Source organism: Scyliorhinus canicula, chromosome 23 (assembly GCF_902713615.1).
Source record: "Scyliorhinus canicula chromosome 23, sScyCan1.1, whole genome shotgun sequence".
In the NCBI taxonomy this organism is placed as follows: Eukaryota; Metazoa; Chordata; class Chondrichthyes; order Carcharhiniformes; family Scyliorhinidae; genus Scyliorhinus; species Scyliorhinus canicula.
In genome coordinates, this window is record NC_052168.1 from 26,971,749 (window position 1) to 26,994,107 (window position 22,359).

The 22,359-nt window shown below is 54.9% G+C and overlaps 1 protein-coding gene across 4 annotated transcripts in view; it reads left to right on the forward strand.

Annotated features, from left to right (window-relative positions):
- naga (N-acetylgalactosaminidase, alpha) overlaps positions 1 to 22,359 on the forward strand; it is an 80,548-nt gene that overhangs the window by 19,845 nt on the left and 38,344 nt on the right. For 3 of the 4 annotated variants that reach the window (XM_038783403.1, XM_038783401.1, XM_038783402.1), the window contains exon 2: positions 17,111 to 17,293. In XM_038783403.1, coding sequence (XP_038639331.1) covers positions 17,139 to 17,293 — 155 coding nt within the window. In that variant the 5' untranslated portion in view covers positions 17,111 to 17,138. Of the gene's footprint in view, positions 1 to 5,551; positions 5,751 to 17,110; positions 17,294 to 22,359 lie in introns of those variants that run through there. The other variant, XM_038783404.1, reaches the window with a different exon arrangement.

Here is a 22,359-nt window from a genome sequence, read left to right on the forward strand (position 1 = left end):
TTTGTATTATTTTCTTTAATAAATTTAGAGTACCCAATTCATTTTTCCCAATTAAGGGTGGCCAATCCACCTACCCTGCACATCTTTGGGTTGTGGGGGCGAATCTCACACAAACACGGGGAGAATGTGCAACCTCCACACGGACAGTGACCCAGAGCCGGGATTTGAACCTGGGACCTCGGCGCCGTGAGGCAGCTGGGCTAACCCACTGCGTCACCGTGCTGCCCTGTGTATTTTGTATTCTGCTATTGTTACGTGTGTTTGGAATAAAATACCTTTTAGAACTTTGAATTGTAGTCTATCCAGTGAAAAAATGCCCAGCCTTTGTGAAAGTGTGCGTGAAGTGTCGCAGACAGAATCGTTTTGCTGCACAGTGCCACACAGTTACGAAAACACCTCAGTTCACAAAAAGGCGTTTAGTGAATGCAAAGGAAACTGTTCAGAGTATTCGTCAAGATAATAATGCCATACAAATGAGTAAACCTAACACAGTTCCAGAAATGTACAACCTGGAAGATACATTCTTTGTTGAGATTGTAGATAAGACTGAAGACACTTTAAATTCCTTTTTCACAAGACAACAATTGAATCAAGTCTCCACAGCCCACAACACAGACTGGAGAATTCCATTAACAGTGACTGGAACTGACGTTCTATTCAAATTAGACACAGGAGCTCATGCAAATCTCATTAACAGATTGGATTTAGCCAAATTAAGTCAACAGATTGCATTTAGCCAAATTAAATCAGCAACCTACCATTCATAACATTTATTGTAAACCACATGATTGCAATGACAACAAATTCAATACATGGGGAAAATGTAATCTAGAATCATAGAATTTACAGTGCAGAAGGATGCCATTCGGCCCATCGAGTCTGCACCGGCTCTTGGAAAGAGCACCCTACCCAAGATCAATACCACCCTATCCCCATAACCCAGTAACCCCACCCAACACTAAAGGCCATTTTGGACACTAAGGGCAATTTAGCATGGCCAATCCACCTAACCTGCACATCTTTGGACTGTGGGAGGAAACCGGAGCACCCGGAGGAAACCCACGCACACACGGGGAGGACGTGCAGACTCCGCACAGACAGTGACCCAAGTCGGGAATCGAACCTGGGACCCTGGAGCTGTGAAGCCTAGCAGTGCAACACAAAGGTAAAAGGAAGTATGTGAATTTTGATATAGTAGGTCCCAAAGAATCATCACTCCTAGGCAGGCAGGCATGTGATTAGAGAAAATAATTAACAATGTTGATCAGATTTCAGTCTGTGCACAGGATGAAGTAGATGCTATCATTGTAAGATTTCTAAATGTCTTTCACTGTATGGGTACACTTCCATTCCAGTATAAGACTCAATATAAAGAGAATGGCACACTGGTTTTATTTTAAAAAAGGAAGTGATAGAGCCCATTGACTGGGTCAGTTCAATGGTATGTGTAAAGAAACCGACTTGAGATCTTCGAACATGTATAGATCCAAAAGATCTAAATCAGAACATTAATAGGGAACATAATGATATCGCAAAGCGTGAAGAAATTACCACTGAGGTGGCGAATGCAAAGTTCTTTTCCAAACCAGATGCTTCAAAAGGTTTTTTTCAGTTGAAACTCAACAACTCCAGTAGGATGTTATGCACATTCAATACTCCCTATGGTCGATATTGCTTCATAGAATCATAGAATTTACAGTGCAGAAGGAGGCCATTCGGCCCATCAAGTCTGCACCGGCTCTTGGAAAGAGCACCCTACCCAAGGTCAACACCTCTACCCCACCCCCATAACCCAGTAACCCCACCCAACACAAAAGGCAATTTTGGACACTAAGGGGCAATTTATCCAGGGCCAATCCACCTAACCTGCACATCTTTGGACTGTGGGAGGAAACCGGAGCACCCGGAGGAAACCCACGCACACACGGGGAGGACGTGCAGACTCCGCACAGACAGTGACCCAAGCCGGAATCGAACCTGGGACCCTGGAGCTGTGAAGCGATTGTGCTATCCACAATGCTACCGTGCTGCCTTCAGTAGAATGTCCTTTGGAATCATATCTACTTCTGAGATATTCCATCGTGCAATGGAGTAGATGACTGAAGGAATTGAAGGTGTTTTTTAAAAATAAATTTAGAGTAGCTAATTAATTTTTTCCACTTTAGGGTTAATTTAGTGTGGCCAATCCACCCACACTGCACATCTTTGGGTTGTGGGGGCGAAACCCACGCAGACACGGGGAGAATGTGCAAACTCCACACGAATAGTGACCCAGGGCCGGGATCGAACCTGGGACCTCAGCGCCGTGAGGACGCAGTGCTAACCACTAGGCCACTGTGCTGCCCTGAAATGTCCAAACCTAAGAATAAAAAAGCAGTTCTCAGATCGTTTGGTGTTGTTAATTTCCGAGGGAATATTTTTCCAAACCTTTCTTCTGGAACTTCAGCATTGAGAGAACTCATTAAGAAGAATGTTCTGGGTGGCAAGGTGGCACAGTGGTTAGCATTGCTGCCTACGACCCCCCCCCCCCCCCCCCCCCCCCGCCGGGTCGGAGAATCACCCGGGGCCGGCAACTCCCCCAAAAATTCTCCCCCTTCGGCAACATAAAACAGCCATGATACCAACTTTGGCGGACTCAACCCCTCCATCCTACACCATTCCTTAGCTCTCCCCAATATATGGTCCCTTATAAAGTCGTTCGCCTTCTCTGGCATCTCAAAATAATACTCTCAGCTGTCGAACGTAGCCCGAAATCTCGCCAGGTACAACACCCCAAAATTAATCTGCCATCTGTGCAACACGGCCTTGGCCTTGTTGAATCCCGCGCGCCTCTTCGCCAGATCCGCGCCAATGTCCTGGTATATCTGGGCTCGATTCGGGGCAGCACGGTAGCATGGTGGTTAGCATAAATGCTTCACAGCTCCAGGGTCCCAGGTTCGATTCCCGGCTGGGTCACTGTCTGTGTGGAGTCTGCACGTCCTCCCCGTGTCTGCGTGGGTTTCCTCCGGGTGCTCCGGTTTCCTCCCACAGTCCAAAGATGTGCGGGTTAGGTGGATTGGCCATGATAAATTGCCCGTAGTGTCCTAATAAAAGTAAGGTTAAGGGGGGGTTGTTGGGTTACGGGTATAGGGTGGATACGTGGGTTTGAGTAGGGTGATCATTGCTCGGCACAACATCGAGGGCCGAAGGGCCTGTTCTATGCTGTACTGTTCTATGATTACCCTCCCATTCGCAGACTCGCTTTATCCTGGTCCACCTCAGAATCTTCTCCTTGCCCAAAAACTGGGCAACAACACACTCATCGCGGTGGCTCCCCTGCTCTCGGCTTCTGCCTCAGGGATTGGTGGGCCCGATCCACCTCTAGGGCCCCGTCCAGCATCTTCTCCTCCACCAACCCAACCAACATCCTCAAAACGTACTTCGTGATGTTCGTTTCTTCCACGCCTTCTGGCAGACCCACAATCAGCACGTTCTGCCGGCTGGACCTGTTCTCCTGCTCCTCCACCATCACCCGCCACGACTTGCAAAGGTCCCCGAGGACCCCCACCTCCGCCTCCAAAGACACAATCTGATTGCTCTGGTCGGACGTCACCTTCTCCACCCCAACGTATTGCCGGCCCTTACACCTCGAGGCACTTCTCCAACCAGTTCAACGACTCTCACTACTGCTCTATCAATGGCCTTCGACCAAAAACAAAAGAAGGTCGCCATGTATCTCCTTCCTTTGAACATAGAACATAGAACAGTACAGCACAGAACAGGCCCTTCGGCCCTCGATGTTGTGCCGAGCAATGATCACCCTACTCAAACCCACGTATCCACCCTATACCCGCAACCCAACAACCCCCCCCCTTAACCTTACTTTTTAGGACACTACGGGCAATTTAGCATGGCCAATCCACCTAACTCGCACATCTTTGGACTGTGGGAGGAAACCGGAGCACCCGGAGGAAACCCACGCACACACGGGGAGGACGTGCAGACTCTGCACAGACAGTGACCCAGCCGGGAATCGAACCTGGGACCCTGGAGCTGTGAAGCATTTATGCTAACCACCATGCTACCGTGCTGCCCCTTTGCTGGTGAAAGTTCCCCCTGATAAAACTGACCAAATGCTCTATCTGGGCCGTTCCCATGGCGATAACCCTTCCCCCTCCGCCATTCTCAAAATTGCCACAGGTCCCCTCCAAGCCAGGTCTTTAACTTGTTCTGCCGGGTCTGGCAGCCAGTAGACATGTCAATCTTAGGGAGAACCTCCTCTCCTACACCCTCCGCACCACTTTTCTGCCAAAACTACCCCACTGCCGGGTTAAAAATGGCCAAAACGCCTTGGAGCCGGAGCTGCCCTGTGTGCAGCCTCTCACTCCATGGCCACCATTGAAAGTTCACTTCAAAAGGTCTTCATTGGTAGTGAAGCACTTTGAGACAGAAAGATAAACTTGCATTTGAATAGCGCCTTATACAGTTCCAGGACATCCCAAGTCGCTTTTGGGCAAAAGTACCTTTGACGTGTAGTCACTCTTCGAAGGTAAGGAACACGATAACCAATTGGTGCTCGGAAATATCGTGTTGTTGTCGGTGTTGGCTGGCGATTTACTGCTGGCCAGGGCACCAGAGAAAACCTCTTCTTTGGATACAGCTGATACCAATCAATCCAGTCCAAACGCTAGTTAACAAGATGTGGTTTTAATCAGCGAGAATGTGCCCACCAGCCCCTCCCGGACTGAGAGGCTGTCCCGGATCGATGGGCGGAGGGGCGGAGCCAACAACAACAACACAACAGTAACAGTGAGTAAATACAATAATATATACAACAGCCATACGTGGCTCACCACAAGAGCCAGGGGACCTTTTACAATGACTCTGTGCGGAGCCTGCACGTTCTCCCCGTCTGTGCGTGGGTTTCCTCCGGGGGCTCCGGTTTCCTCCCACAGGTGAGGTGGGCAGCACGGTAGCATGGTGGTCAGCATAAATGCTTCACAGCTCCAGGGTCCCAGGTTCGGTTCCCGGCTGGGTCACTGTCTGTGCGGAGTCTGCACGTCCTCCCCGTGTGTGCGTGGGTTTCCTCCGGGTGCTCCGGTTTCCTCCCACAGTCCAAAGATGTGCGGGTTAGGTGGATTGGCCATGATAAATTGCCCGTAGTGTTCTAAAAAGTAAGGTTAAGAGAGGGGGGTGGTTGTTGGGTTACGGGTATAGGGTGGATACGTGGGTTTGAGTAGGGTGATCATGACTCGGCACAACATTGAGGGCCGAAGGGCCTGTTCTGTGCTGTACTGTTCTATTCTATATGATTGGACATGATCGACGAGCGGGGTTAGGTGGACAGGGTGGGCAATGGGACTAGGTTGCGTGCTCTTTCGCAGGGCTGGCACAGACCCGATGGGCTGAAGGGTCCCTTTCTGGACGGTAAAACGCCGTGACTCTATAATCAGCACCAGTTACCCTCGTCGACGCTGGGAAAGGATTAAACATTGATCAATGGCAGCTGCTGGCTGTAGGTGGCAATGCCTGTGGAGTTTAAGAGCCTCTCTCAGCCTCTGCCATTTATCTTGTGTTGCTGAAGGAGGTTTGGTTGTGGTTCAGAGGGAGTGGATTCCCAGCTTCGCCAGCTGACTGGGAGACTTTGATCACAGGTTCAGTGAAGGCAGCCGTGATCATATGACAGCAGTAAGGTCAACGACTACACTGAACTGGGCAGGAAACTGAGGATACGCACAAACACAGAACATTGCAAAAACAACCAGGAACCAGTGAGTATTCACCCTGAGAGAGAGCGGGTATTCACCCTGAGAGAGAGCGGGTATTCACCCTGAGAGAGAGCGGGTATTCACCCCGAGAGAGCGGGTATTCACCCTGAGAGAGAGCGGGTATTCACCCTGAGAGAGAGCGGGTATTCACCCTGAGAGAGAGCGGGTATTCACCCCGAGAGAGAGCGGGTATTTACCCCGAGAGAGAGCGGGTATTCACCCCGAGAGAGAGCGGGTATTCACCCTGAGAGAGAGCGGGTATTTACCCTGAGAGAGAGCGGGTATTCACCCTGAGAGAGAGCGGGTATTCACCCTGAGAGAGAGCGGGTATTCACCCTGAGAGAGAGCGGGTATTCACCCCGAGAGAGAGCGGGTATTCACCCCGAGAGAGAGCGGGTATTCACTGCGAGAGAGAGCGGGTATTCACCCCGAGAGAGAGCGGGTATTCACCCTGAGAGAGAGCGGGTATTCACCCTGAGAGAGAGCGGGTATTTACCCTGAGAGAGAGCGGGTATTCACCCTGAGAGAGAGCGGGTATTCACCCCGAGAGAGAGCGGGTATTCACCCTGAGAGAGAGCGGGTATTCACCCTGAGAGAGAGCGGGTATTCACCCTGAGAGAGAGCGGGTATTCACCCTGAGAGAGAGCGGGTATTCACCCCGAGAGAGAGCGGGTATTCACCCCGAGAGAGAGAGCGGGTATTTACCCCGAGAGAGAGCGGGTATTTACCCCCGAGAGAGAGCGGGTATTTACCCTGAGAGAGAGCGGGTATTCACCCTGAGAGAGAGCGGGTATTCACCCTGAGAGAGAGCGGGTATTCACCCCGAGAGAGAGCGGGTATTCACCCCGAGAGAGAGAGCGGGTATTTACCCCGAGAGAGCGGGTATTTACCCCGAGAGCGCGGGTATTCACCCTGAGAGAGAGCGGGTATTCACCCTGAGAGAGAGCGGGTATTCACCCCGAGAGAGAGCGGGTATTTACCCCGAGAGAGCGGGTATTCACCCCGAGAGAGAGCGGGTATTCACCCCGAGAGAGAGCGGGTATTTACCCCGAGAGAGAGCGGGTATTCACCCCGAGAGAGAGCGGGTATTTACCCTGAGAGAGAGCGGGTATTTACCCCGAGAGAGAGCGGGTATTCACCCCGAGAGAGAGCGGGTATTCACCCCGAGAGAGAGCGGGTATTTACCCTGAGAGAGAGCGGGTATTTACCCCGAGAGAGAGCGGGTATTCACCCCGAGAGAGAGCGGGTATTTACCCTGAGAGAGAGCGGGTATTTACCCTGAGAGAGAGCGGGTATTTACCCCGAGAGAGCGGGTATTTACCCTGAGAGAGAGCGGGTATTCACCCTGAGAGAGCGGGTATTCACCCTGAGAGAGAGAGCGGGTATTCACCCTGAGAGAGCAGGTATTCACCCTGAGAGAGAGCGGGTATTCACCCTGAGAGAGAGCGGGTATTCACCCCGAGAGAGAGCGGGTATTCACCCCGAGAGAGAGCGGGTATTCACCCTGAGAGAGAGCGGGTATTTACCCCGAGAGAGCGGGTATTCACCCCGAGAGAGAGCGGGTATTTACCCTAAGAGAGAGCGGGTATTTACCCCGAGAGAGCGGGTATTTACCCTGAGAGAGAGCGGGTATTCACCCCGAGAGAGAGCGGGTATTTACCCTGAGAGAGCGGGTATTTACCCCGAGAGAGAGCGGGTATTCACCCTGAGAGAGAGCGGGTATTTACCCCGAGAGAGCGGGTATTCACCCTGAGAGAGAGCGGGTATTTACCCCGAGAGAGAGCGGGTATTCACCCTGAGAGAGAGCGGGTATTTACCCCGAGAGAGAGCGGGTATTTACCCCGAGAGAGCGGGTATTCACCCCGAGAGAGCGCGTATTTACCCCGAGAGAGAGCGGGTATTTACCCCGAGAGAGAGCGGGTATTCACCCCGAGAGAGAGTGGGTATTCACCCCGAGAGAGAGCGGGTATTTACCCTGAGAGAGAGCGGGTATTCACCCCGAGAGAGAGCGGGTATTCACCCCGAGAGAGAGCGGGTATTTACCCTGAGAGAGAGCGGGTATTTACCCTGAGAGAGAGCGGGTATTCACCCTGAGAGAGCGGGTATTCACCCTGAGAGAGAGAGCGGGTATTCACCCTGAGAGAGCAGGTATTCACCCTGAGAGAGAGCGGGTATTCACCCTGAGAGAGAGCGGGTATTTACCCCGAGAGAGAGCGGGTATTTACCCCGAGAGAGAGCGGGTATTTACCCCGAGAGAGAGCGGGTATTTACCCTGAGAGAGAGCGGGTATTCACCCTGAGAGAGAGCGGGTATTCACCCTGAGAGAGAGCGGGTATTCACCCTGAGAGAGAGCGGGTATTTACCCCGAGAGAGCGGGTATTCACCCTGAGAGAGAGCGGGTATTCACCCTGAGAGAGAGCGGGTATTCACCCTGAGAGAGAGCGGGTATTTACCCCGAGAGAGAGCGGGTATTACCCCGAGAGAGCGGGTATTCACCCCGAGAGAGCGCGTATTTACCCCGAGAGAGAGCGGGTATTTACCCCGAGAGAGAGCGGGTATTCACCCCGAGAGAGAGTGGGTATTCACCCCGAGAGAGAGCGGGTATTTACCCTGAGAGAGAGCGGGTATTCACCCCGAGAGAGAGCGGGTATTCACCCCGAGAGAGAGCGGGTATTTACCCTGAGAGAGAGCGGGTATTTACCCTGAGAGAGAGCGGGTATTCACCCTGAGAGAGCGGGTATTCACCCTGAGAGAGAGAGCGGGTATTCACCCTGAGAGAGCAGGTATTCACCCTGAGAGAGCGGGTATTCACCCTGAGAGAGAGCGGGTATTTACCCCGAGAGAGAGCGGGTATTTACCCCGAGAGAGAGCGGGTATTTACCCCGAGAGAGAGCGGGTATTTACCCTGAGAGAGAGCGGGTATTCACCCTGAGAGAGAGCGGGTATTCACCCTGAGAGAGAGCGGGTATTTACCCTGAGAGAGCGGGTATTTACCCCGAGAGAGAGCGGGTATTCACCCTGAGAGAGCGGGTATTCACCCTGAGAGAGAGCGGGTATTCACCCTGAGAGAGAGCGGGTATTCACCCTGAGAGAGCGGGTATTCACCCTGAGAGAGAGCGGGTATTCACCCCGAGAGAGAGCGGGTATTCACCCTGAGAGAGAGAGCGGGTATTCACCCTGAGAGAGCGGGTATTTACCCTGAGAGAGCGGGTATTCACCCTGAGAGAGAGCGGGTATTCACCCCGAGAGAGAGCGGGTATTTACCCCGAGAGAGCGGGTATTTACCCTGAGAGAGCGGGTATTCACCCTGAGAGAGAGCGGGTATTCACCCCGAGAGAGAGCGGGTATTCACCCTGAGAGAGAGCGGGTATTCACCCTGAGAGAGCGGGTATTCACCCTGAGAGAGAGCGGGTATTCACCCCGAGAGAGAGCGGGTATTTACCCCGAGAGAGAGCGGGTATTTACCCCGAGAGAGCGGGTATTCACCCCGAGAGAGCGCGTATTTACCCGAGAGAGCGGGTATTTACCCCGAGAGAGAGCGGGTATTTACCCTGAGAGAGAGCGGGTATTCACCCTGAGAGAGAGCGGGTATTCACCCCGAGAGAGAGCGGGTATTCACCCCGAGAGACAGCGGGTATTTACCCTGAGAGAGCGGGTATTTACCCTGAGAGAGAGCGGGTATTCACCCTGAGAGAGAGCGGGTATTTACCCCGAGAGAGCGGGTATTCACCCCGAGAGAGAACGGGTATTCACCCCGAGAGAGAGCGGGTATTTACCCCGAGAGAGAGCGGGTATTCACCCTGAGAGAGAGCGGGTATTTACCTTGAGAGAGAGCGGGTATTCACCCTGAGAGAGAGCGGGTATTTACCCTGAGAGAGAGCGGGTATTTACCCCGAGAGAGAGCGGGTATTTACCCCGAGAGAGAGCGGGTATTCACCCCGAGAGAGAGCGGGTATTTACCCCGAGAGAGAGCGGGTATTGACCCTGAGAGAGAACGGGTATTTACCCTGAGAGAGAGCGGGTATTCACCCCGAGAGAGAGCGGGTATTCACCCTGAGAGAGAGCAGGTATTCACCCCGAGAGAGAGCGGGTATTCACCCTGAGAGAGAGCGGGTATTCACCCTGAGAGAGAGCGGGTATTGACCCTGAGAGAGAGCGGGTATTCACCCTGAGAGAGAGCGGGTATTCACCCCGAGAGAGAGCGGGTATTCACCCTGAGAGAGAGCGGGTATTCACCCCGAGAGAGCGGGTATTCACCCTGAGAGAGAGCGGCTATTTACCCTGAGAGAGAGCGGGTATTTACCCTGAGAGAGAGCGGGTATTTACCCCGAGAGAGCGGGTATTTACCCTGAGAGAGAGCGGGTATTTACCCTGAGAGAGAGCGGGTATTTACCCTGAGAGAGCGGGTATTCACCCCGAGAGAGAACGGGTATTCACCCCGAGAGAGAGCGGGTATTCACCCTGAGAGAGAGCGGGTATTTACCCTGAGAGAGAGCGGGTATTTACCCCGAGAGAGAGCGGGTATTCACACTGAGAGAGAGCGGGTATTTACCCTGAGAGAGCGGGTATTTACCCCGAGAGAGAGCGGGTATTTACCCCGAGAGAGCGGGTATTCACCCCGAGAGAGAGCGGGTATTTACCCCGAGAGAGCGGGTATTCACCCCGAGAGAGAGCGGGTATTCACCCTGAGAGAGAGCGGGTATTTACCCTGAGAGAGAGCGGGTATTTACCCTGAGAGAGAGCGGGTATTCACCCTGAGAGAGAGCGGGTATTCACCCTGAGAGAGAGCGGGTATTCACCCTGAGAGAGAGCGGGTATTCACCCTGAGAGAGAGCGGGTATTCACCCCGAGAGAGAGCGGGTATTCACCCCGAGAGACAGCGGGTATTTACCCTGAGAGAGAGCGGGTATTCACCCCGAGAGAGAGCCGGTATTCACCCTGAGAGAGAGCGGGTATTTACCCTGAGAGAGAGCGGGTATTCACCCCGAGAGAGAGCAGGTATTTACCCTGAGAGAGAGCGGGTATTCACCCCGAGAGAGAGCGGGTATTCACCCTGAGAGAGAGTGGGTATTTACCCCGAGAGAGCGGGTATTCACCCCGAGAGAGAGCGGGTATTTACCCTGAGAGAGAGCGGGGTATTCACCCCGAGAGAGAGCGGATATTTACCCTGAGAGAGAGAGCGGGTATTTACCCCGAGAGAGAGTGGGTATTCACCCTGAGAGAGAGCGGGTATTTACCCTGAGAGAGCGGGTATTCACCCTGAGAGAGAGCGGGTATTCACCCTGAGAGAGAGCGGGTATTCACCCTGAGAGAGAGCGGGTATTCACCCTGAGAGAGAGCGGTATTCACCCCGAGAGAGAGCGGGTATTCACCCTGAGAGAGAGCGGGTATTTACCCCGAGAGAGCGGGTATTCACCCTGAGAGAGAGCGGGTATTTACCCCGAGAGAGCTGGTATTCACCCTGAGAGAGAGCGGGTATTTACCCCGAGAGAGAGCTGGTATTTACCCCGAGAGAGAGCGGGTATTTACCCTGAGAGAGAGCGGGTATTTACCTTGAGAGAGAGCGGGTATTCACCCTGAGAGAGAGCGGGTATTTACCCTGAGAGAGAGCGGGTATTTACCCCGAGAGAGAGCGGGTATTTACCCCGAGAGAGAGCGGGTATTCACCCCGAGAGAGAGCCGGTATTCACCCTGAGAGAGAGCGGGTATTTACCCTGAGAGAGAGCGGGTATTCACCCCGAGAGAGAGCAGGTATTTACCCTGAGAGAGAGCGGGTATTCACCCCGAGAGAGAGCGGGTATTCACCCTGAGAGAGAGTGGGTATTTACCCCGAGAGAGCGGGTATTCACCCCGAGAGAGAGCGGGTATTTACCCTGAGAGAGAGCGGGTATTCACCCCGAGAGAGAGCGGATATTTACCCTGAGAGAGAGAGCGGGTATTTACCCCGAGAGAGAGTGGGTATTCACCCTGAGAGAGAGCGGGTATTTACCCTGAGAGAGCGGGTATTCACCCTGAGAGAGAGCGGGTATTCACCCTGAGAGAGAGCGGGTATTCACCCTGAGAGAGAGCGGGTATTCACCCTGAGAGAGAGCGGGTATTCACCCCGAGAGAGAGCGGGTATTCACCCTGAGAGAGAGCGGGTATTTACCCCGAGAGAGCGGGTATTCACCCTGAGAGAGAGCGGGTATTTACCCCGAGAGAGCTGGTATTCACCCTGAGAGAGAGCGGGTATTTACCCCGAGAGAGAGCTGGTATTCACCCTGAGAGAGAGCGGGTATTTACCCCGAGAGAGCGGGTATTCACCCCGAGAGAGAGCGGGTATTCACCCCGAGAGAGAGCGGGTATTCACCCTGAGAGAGAGCGGGTATTTACCCCGAGAGAGCGGGTATTCACCCCGAGAGAGAGCGGGTATTCACCCTGAGAGAGAGCGGGTATTCACCCTGAGAGAGAGTGGGTATTCACCCTGAGAGAGAGCGGGTATTCACCCTGAGAGAGAGCGGGTATTTACCCTGAGAGAGAGCGGGTATTCACCCTGAGAGAGAGCGGGTATTCACCCTGAGAGAGAGCGGGTATTCACCCTGAGAGAGCGGGTATTCACCCTGAGAGAGAGTGGGTATTTACCCTGAGAGAGAGCGGGTATTCACCCCGAGAGAGAGCGGGTATTTACCCCGAGAGAGCGGGTATTTACCCCGAGAGAGAGCGGGTATTCACCCCGAGAGAGAGCGGGTATTCACCCCGAGAGAGAGCGGGTATTCACCCTGAGAGAGAGCGGGTATTCACCCTGAGAGAGAGCGGGTATTCACCCTGAGAGAGAGTGGGTATTTACCCTGAGAGAGAGCGGGTATTCACCCCGAGAGAGAGCGGGTATTTACCCTGAGAGAGAGAGCGGGTATTTACCCTGAGAGAGAGCGGGTATTCACCCTGAGAGAGAGCGGGTATTTACCCTGAGAGAGAGCGGGTATTTACCCCGAGAGAGAGCGGTTATTCACCCTGAGAGAGAGCGGGTATATACCCCGAGAGAGAGCGGGTATTTACCCCGAGAGAGAGCGGGTATTTACCCTGAGAGAGAGCGGGTATTTACCCCGAGAGAGAGCGGGTATTTACCCTGTGAGAGAGCGGGTATTCACCCCGAGAGAGAGCGGGTATTTACCCTGAGAGAGAGCGGGTATTTACCCCGAGAGAGCGGGTATTTACCCCGAGAGAGGGCGGGTATTTACCCCGAGAGAGAGCGGGTATTTACCCCGAGAGAGCGGGTATTTATCCCGAGAGAGAGCGGGTATTTACCCCGAGAGAGCGGGTATTTACCCCGAGAGAGAGCGGGTATTTACCCTGAGAGAGAGCGGGTATTTACCCTGAGAGAGAGCGGGTATTTACCCCGAGGGAGCGGGTATTTACCCCGAGAGAGCGGGTATTCACACCGAGAGAGAGCGGGTATTTACCCGAGAGAGAGCGGGTATTCACCCTGAGAGAGAGCGGGTATTTACCCTGAGAGAGAGCGGGTATTTACCCTGAGAGAGAGCGGGTATTCACTGCGAGAGAGCGGGTATTCACCCCGAGAGAGAGCGGGTATTTACCCTGAGAGAGAGCGGGTATTTACCCCGAGAGAGAGCGGGTATTCCCCCCGAGAGAGAGCGGGTATTTACCCTGAGAGCGGGTATTCACCCTGAGAGAGAGCGGGTATTTACCCAGAGAGAGAGCGGGTATTCACCCTGAGAGAGAGCGGGTATTTACCCTGAGAGAGAGCGGGTATTCACCCTGAGAGAGAGCGGGTATTTACCCCGAGAGAGAGCGGGTATTTACCCCAAGAGAGAGCGGGTATTCACCCTGAGAGAGAGCGGGTATTCACCCTGAGAGAGAGCGGGTATTTACCCCGAGAGAGAGCGGGTATTCACCCTGAGAGAGAGCGGGTATTCACCCTGAGAGAGAGCGGGTATTCACCCTGAGAGAGAGCGGGTATTCACCCTGAGAGAGAGCGGGTATTCACCCTGAGAGAGAGCTGGTATTCACCTCGAGAGAGAGAGCGGGTATTTACCCCGAGAGAGCGGGTATTTACCCTGAGAGAGAGCGGGTATTTACCCAGAGAGAGAGCGGGTATTCACCCTGAGAGAGAGCGGGTATTTACCCTGAGAGAGAGCGGGTATTCACCCTGAGAGAGAGCGGGTATTCACCCTGAGAGAGAGCGGGTATTCACCCTGAGAGAGAGCGGGTATTTACCCTGAGAGAGAGCGGGTATTTACCCTGAGAGAGAGCGGGTATTCACCCCGAGAGAGAGCGGGTATTCACCCCGAGAGAGAGCGGGTATTCACCCCGAGAGAGAGCGGGTATTCACCCCGAGAGAGCGGGTATTCACCCTGAGAGAGAGCGGGTATTCACCCTGAGAGAGAGCGGGTATTTACCCTGAGAGAGCGGGTATCTACCCTGAGAGAGAGCGGGTATTCACCCCGAGAGAGCGGGTATCTACCCTGAGAGAGAGCGGGTATTTGCCCCGAGAGAGAGCGGGTATTTACCCTGAGAGAGAGCGGGTATTTACCCCAAGAGAGAGCGTGTGGTTATTCTCCCCTGGAATGTGTGGACCTTCAAGCCAAGAGTGACCCCTAGTTCTGGATTCTCCCACAAGAGGAAACATCCTTTCTACATCCACCAGTGGATACAAGTTGAAACTGTCCAACCTTCCCCTTGAGACAAACCACCCAGTCCAGTTAACCTTCTCTGAACTGCTTCTAACGCATTTACATCCTTCGATCAATACTCAGCACGGGTATTCGAGATTTGGGGGCGAGACACTGGATCGCAAATCGCGATTGGACGGAGAAATGTGCGTCCAGCCGGAATCGAGGTATCAGCAAATATGAACCTGACATGGGAGACCTTGCAGTGGGCCAAGGGGTAACTCCTTAAGGGCGTTACCCCCAAAGTCCATCCGAGGGCCCCCGCCCCATGCACAACCTTCCCTACCAGACCTCCTAACTAAAGGGACCCCCACAACACCCCTTACCTAAAGGGATCCCTCCCCAAAGAAACCCCCTCAATAAGGAGACCCCCCCCACCCACAGGGCCCCCCTAACTAGAGGGACCACCCCTCTGCCCCACTGACCCCCCCTCCTCCCCCCACAACCCCTGAGAAAAGAGACCCCTGTCCAGAAGCCAGGAGCAGTCCAGACAGGGCCAGTGAAAACCATTGCAGTTGGAACACTCACCTGGAAAGGGAACAGGTGCCTTGTGTTTATCACATCAGATCCATGAGCTGTGAGCCATTCGTTCATTTTTGCTTGTGGACTGTGATTGACAGCTTCCACAAACCAGCTGTGAGCTTTGCTCCATTCACCTTCTTGGATGAGTACCTCTAAGTGCTGCGACCACAATGTTTACAAACATCAACCACATCAAAGAGAGTTAAGTGCATTCACATCCTGCCCCTTCAGCCCTGAGTGATTATGAAGTGCTGAGCTGGAAAATTGACAGCACTTAACTTTCCAGGAATGGTCAGGTGGAATTTTCAGGTGAGTCTTACAACTAATTTCTTTCACTGCCCCTGTCTGGACTGCTCTCTAGCTTCCTGGCAGGGGTCTCCTTTCCCGGGGCGGGATGGGGGAGTACTTCCAGTTAGGGGGTCCGTAAGGTTTTGAGATGAGGGGGGGGGGGCTGATTTGCGATGACAGGGGGCTGATTTGAGAAGAGGGGGGGTGATTTGAGATGAGTGGGTGCTGATTTGAGATGAGGTGGGGGCTGATTTGAGATGAGGTGGGGGCTGATTTGAGATGAGGTGGGGGGCTGATTTGAGATGAGGGGGGCTGATTTGAGATGAGGGGGTGCTGCTTTGAGATGAGGTGGGGGCTGATTTGAGATTAGGTGGGGGGCTGATTTGAGATGAGGGGGGCTGATTTGAGATGAGGGGGTGCTGGTTTGAGATGAGGGGTGCTGATTTGAGATGAGGGGTGCTGATTTGAGATGAGGGGGCTGATTTGAGATGAGGGGGGCTGATTTGAGATGAGGGGGGCTGATTTGAGATGAGGGGGGCTGATTTGAGATGGGGGCTGATTTGAGATGAGGGGGGCTGATTTGAGATGAGGCGGGGGCTGATTTGAGATGAGGGGGGCTGATTTGAGATGAGGGGGGCTGATTTGAGATATGGAGGCTGATTTGAGATGAGGGGGTGCTGGTTTGAGATGAGGGGGGGCTGATTTGAGATGGGGGCTTGATTTGAGATGAGGGGGGCTGATTTGAGATGGGGGCTGATTTGAGATGAGGGGGGCTGATTTGAGACGAGGGGGGCTGATTTGAGATGAGGGGGTGCTGGTTTGAGATGAGGGGGGGCTGATTTGAGATGAGGGGGGGCTGATTTGAGATGAGGGGGTGCTGGTTTGAGATGAGGGGTGCTGATTTGAGATGAGGGGTGCTGATTTGAGATGAGGGGGCTGATTTGAGATGAGGGGGGCTGATTTGAGATGAGGGGGGCTGATTTGAGATGAGGGGGCTGATTTGAGATGGGGGCTGATTTGAGATGAGGGGGGCTGATTTGAGATGAGGCGGGGGGCTGATTTGAGATGAGGGGGGCTGATTTGAGATGAGGGGGGCTGATTTGAGATATGGAGGCTGATTTGAGATGAGGGGGTGCTGGTTTGAGATGAGGGGGGGCTGATTTGAGATGGGGGCTTGATTTGAGATGAGGGGGGCTGATTTGAGATGGGGCAGATTTGAGATGAGGGGGGGCTGATTTGAGATGAGGGGGGCTGATTTGAGATGAGGGGGCTGATTTGAGATGAGGGGGGCTGATTTGAGATGAGGGGGCTGATTTGAGATGAGGGGGCTGATTTGAGATGGGGGGGCTGATTTGAGATGAGGGGGTGCTGGTTTGAGATGAGGGGGGGCTGATTTGAGATGAGTTGGGGCGGAGGCAGGTGTGGGACTTTGCTATCGGAGCACCCGCTCAAAATGGTGGTCCGATAGCGGGAATTGGCATTGTGGGAGACAACGAATTGCTTTGTGATTGTGAGCAATCCTCCTCTGGCCGGCCTCCCAGATGGGGCATCTTGCCTGTGTTCTCACAGGTGATCTGTGTGACTGCAGTTTAACCTCCCTACTTTGGTAATCAATTCTCTGTCACAATAAACAATGATGTGGAGATGCCGGCGTTGGACTGGGGTGAGCACAGTAAGAAGTCTTACAACACCAGGTTAAAGTCCAACAGGTTTGTTTCAAACACGAGCTTTCGGAGCACGGCTCCTTCTTCAGGTAATAAACAATAACATCCTATTAGCTTTCCCAATTACTCGCTGTACCGACAGACTAACGTTTGGGACTCTGGTTGCTCTCTGGGTTAGTCCGGCCCTGTCTGACTGTGTTTCCTGTTCTTGATGTTCCAGTTTGTTGAACCCGGTTTCATTGCCAGAAATGGAGCTGCTGGTTGTACCCCTCACGTTGCTGCTTATCACCCGTGGGCTATCGTTGGACAATGGCTTAATGAGGACCCCGCCTATGGGATGGTTGGCATGGGAACGATTCCGCTGCAATGTCGACTGCAAATCCGACCCAGGGAACTGCATCAGGTGAGGTGACAACCCGGCCCGCGATTCCCAAACCCCCTAAAAGCTAAAAGCTGGACAGTTGGGACAGAATACTGGGTCCCATTCTCCCTGACAATATCGCAGCTGAACACAAAATCCCACCATCACATCAACCATTACCAGTCAAACTAATCCAGGGTAAAATCCACACACACTGACCCTCACTGGGGTAGGGGTCCCACACACACTGACTCTCACTGGGGTACGGGTCCCGCACACACTGACTCTCACTGGGGTACGGGTCCCACACACACTGACTCTCACTGGGGTACGGGTCCCGCACACACTGACTCTCACTGGGGTACGGGTCCCGCACACACTGACCCTAAATGGGGTAGGGGTCCCACACACACTGACCCTCACTGGGGTAGGGGTCCCACACACACTGACTCTCACTGGGGTACGGGTCCCACACACACTGACTGTCACTGGGGTACGGGTCCCACACACACTGACTCTCACAGGGGTACGTGTCCCACACACACTGACTCTCACTGGGGTACGGGTCCCACACACACTGACTCTCACTGGGGTATGGGTCCCACACACACTGACTCTCACTGGAGTACGGGTCCCACACACACTGACTCTCACTGGGGTACGGGTCCCACACACACTGACTCTCACTGGGGTATGGGTCCCACACACACTGACTCTCACTGGGGTACGGGTTCCACACACACTGACTCTCACTGGGGTACGGGTCCCACACACACACTGACTCTCACTGGGGTACGGGTCCCACACACACTGACTCTCACTGGGGTACGGGTCCCACACACACTGACTCTCACTGGGGTACGGACCCACACACACTGACTCTCACTGGGGTACGGGTCCCACACACACTGACTCTCACTGGGGGATGGGTCCCACACACACTGACTCTCACTGGGGGATGGGTCCCACACACACTGACTCTCACTGGGGTACGGGTCCCACACACACTGACTCTCACTGGGGTCCCACACACACTGACTCTCACTGGGGTACGGGTCCCACACACACTGACTCTCACTGGGGTACAGGTCCCACACACACTGACTCTCACTGGGGTCCCACACACACTGACTCTCACTGGGGTACGGGTCCCACACACACTGACTCTCACTGGGGTACGGGTCCCACACAAACTGACTCTCACTGGGGTACGGGTCCCACACACACTGACTCTCACTGGGGTATGGGACCCACACACACTGACTCTCACTGGGGTAGGGGTCCCACAGACACTGACTCTCACTGGGGTACGGGGCCCACACAAACTGACTCTCACTGGGGTACGGGTCCCACACACACTGACTCTCACTGGGGTCCCACACACACTGACTCTCACTGGGGTAGGGGTCCCACACACACTGACTCTCACTGGGGTACGGGTCCCACACACACTGACTCTCACTGGGGTCCCACACACACTGACTCTCACTGGGGTAGGGGTCCCACACACACTGACTCTCACTGGGGTACGGGTCCCACACACACTGACTCTCACTGGGGTACAGGTCCCACACACACTGACTCTCACTGGGGTCCCACACACACTGACTCTCACTGGGGTACGGGTCCCACACACACTGACTCTCACTGGGTACGGGTCCCACACACACTGACTCTCACTGGGGTGTTGGTCCCACACACACTGACTCTCACTGGGGTACGGGTCCCACACACACTGACTCTCACTGGGGTCCCACACACACTGACTCTCACTGGGGTACAGGTCCCACACACACTGATTCTCACTGGGGTACGGGTCCCACACACACTGACTCTCACTGGGGTACGGGTCCCACACACACTGCCTCTCACTGGGGTACGGGTCCCACAGACACTGACTCTCACTGGGGTAGGGATCCCACACACACTGACTCTCACTGGGGTACGTGTCCCACACACACTGACTCTCACTGGGGTACGGGTCCCACACACACTGACTCTCACTGGGGTACGGGTCCCACACACACTGACTCTCACTGGGGTACGTGTCCCACACACACTGACTCTCACTGGGGTACGGGTCCCACACACCCTGACTCTCACTGGGATACGGGTCCCACACACACTGACTCTCACTGGGGTACGGGTCCCACACACACTGACTCTCACTGGGGTACGGGACCCACACACACTGACTCTCACTGGGGGATGGGTCCCACACACACTGACTCTCACTGGGGTACGGGTCCCACACACACTGACTCTCACTGGGGTACGGGTCCCACACACACTGACTCTCACTGGGGTACGGGTCCCACACACACTGACTCTCACTGGGGTACGGGTCCCACACACACTGACTCTCACTGGGGTACGGGTCCCACACACACTGACTCTCACTGGGGTACGGGTCCCACACACACTGACTCTCACTGGGGTACAGGTCCCACACACTCTGACTCTCACTGGGATACGGGTCCCACACACACTGACTCTCACTGGGGTACGGGTCCCACACACACTGACTCTCGCTGGGGTAGGGGTCCCACACACACTGACTCTCATTGGGGTACGGGACCCACACACACTGACTCTCACTGGGGGATGGGTCCCACACAAACTGACTCTCACTGGGGTACGGGTCCCACACAAACTGACTCTCACTGGGGTACGGGTTCCACACACACTGACTCTCACTGGGGTACGGGTCCCACACACACTGACCCTCACTGGGGTACGGGTCCCACACACACTGACTTTCACTGGGGTACGGGTCCCACACACACTGACTCTCACTGGGGTACGGGTCCCACACACACTGACTCTCACTGGGGTACGGGTCCCACACACACTGACTCTCACTGGGGTACGGGTCCCACACACACTGACTCTCACTGGGGTACGGGTCCCACACACACTGACTCTCTCTGGGGTACGGGTCCCACACACACTGACTCTCACTGGGGTACGGGTCCCACACACACTGACTCTCACTGGGGTACGGGTCCCACACACACTGACTCTCACTGGGGTACGGGTCCCACACACACTGACTCTCACTGGGGTACGGGGCCCACACACACTGACTCTCACTGGGGTACAGACCCACACACACTGACTCTCACTGGGGTACGGGTCCCACACACACTGACTCTCACTGGGGTACGGGTCCCACACACACTGACTCTCACTGGGGTACGGGTCCCACACACACTGACTCTCACTGGGGTACGGGTCCCACACACACTGACTCTCACTGGGGTACGGGTCCCACACACACTGACTCTCACTGGGGTACGGGTCCCACACACACTGACTCTCACTGGGGTCCCACACACACTGACTCTCACTGGGGTCCCACACACACTGACTCTCACTGGGGTACGGGTCCCACACACACTGACTCTCACTGGGGTACGGGTCCCACACACACTGACTCTCACTGGGGTACGGGTCCCACACACACTGACTCTCACTGGGGTACGGGTCCCACACACACTGACTCTCACTGGGGTACGGGTCCCACACACACTGACTCTCTCTGGGGTACGGGTCCCACACACACTGACTCTCACTGGGGTACGGTCCCACACACACTGACTCTCACTGGGGTACGGGTCCCACACACACTGACTCTCACTGGGGTACGGGTCCCACACACACTGACTCTCACTGGGGTACGGGGCCCACACACACTGACTCTCACTGGGGTACAGACCCACACACACTGACTCTCACTGGGGTACGGGTCCCACACACACTGACTCTCACTGGGGTACGGGTCCCACACACACTGACTCTCACTGGGGTACGGGTCCCACACACACTGACTCTCACTGGGGTACGGGTCCCACACACACTGACTCTCACTGGGGTACGGGTCCCACACACACTGACTCTCACTGGGGTACGGGTCCCACACACACTGACTCTCACTGGGGTCCCACACACACTGACTCTCACTGGGGTACGGGTCCCACACACACTGACTCTCACTGGGGTACGGGTCCCACACACACTGACTCTCTCTGGGGTACGGGTCCCACACACACTGACTCTCACTGGGGTACGGGTCCCACACACACTGACTCTCACTGGGGTACGGGTCCCACACACACTGACTCTCACTGGGGTACGGGTCCCACACACACTGACTCTCACTGGGGTACGGGGCCCACACACACTGACTCTCACTGGGGTACAGACCCACACACACTGACTCTCACTGGGGTACGGGTCCCACACACACTGACTCTCACTGGGGTACGGGTCCCACACACACTGACTCTCACTGGGGTACGGGTCCCACACACACTGACTCTCACTGGGGTACGGGTCCCACACACACTGACTCTCACTGGGGTACGGGTCCCACACACACTGACTCTCACTGGGGTACGAGTCCCACACACACTGACTCTCTCTGGGGTACGGGTCCCACACACACTGACTCTCACTGGGGTACGGGTCCCACACACACTGACTCTCACTGGGGTACGGGTCCCACACACACTGACTCTCACTGGGGTACGGGTCCCACACACACTGACTCTCACTGGGGTACGGGTCCCACACACACTGACTCTCTCTGGGGTACGGGTCCCACACACACTGACTCTCACTGGGGTACGGGTCCCACACACACTGACTCTCACTGGGGTACGGGTCCCACACACACTGACTCTCACTGGGGTACGGGTCCCACACACACTGACTCTCACTGGGGTACGGGGCCCACACACACTGACTCTCACTGGGGTACGGGGCCCACACACACTGACTCTCACTGGGGTACAGACCCACACACACTGACTCTCACTGGGGTACGGGTCCCACACACACTGACTCTCACTGGGGTACGGGTCCCACACACACTGACTCTCACTGGGGTACGGGTCCCACACACACTGACTCTCACTGGGGTACGGGTCCCACACACACTGACTCTCACTGGGGTACGGGTCCCACACACACTGACTCTCACTGGGGTACGGGTCCCACACACACTGACTCTCACTGGGGTCCCACACACACTGACTCTCACTGGGGTACGGGTCCCACACACTGACTGTCACTGGGGTACGGGTCCCACACACACTGACTCTCAC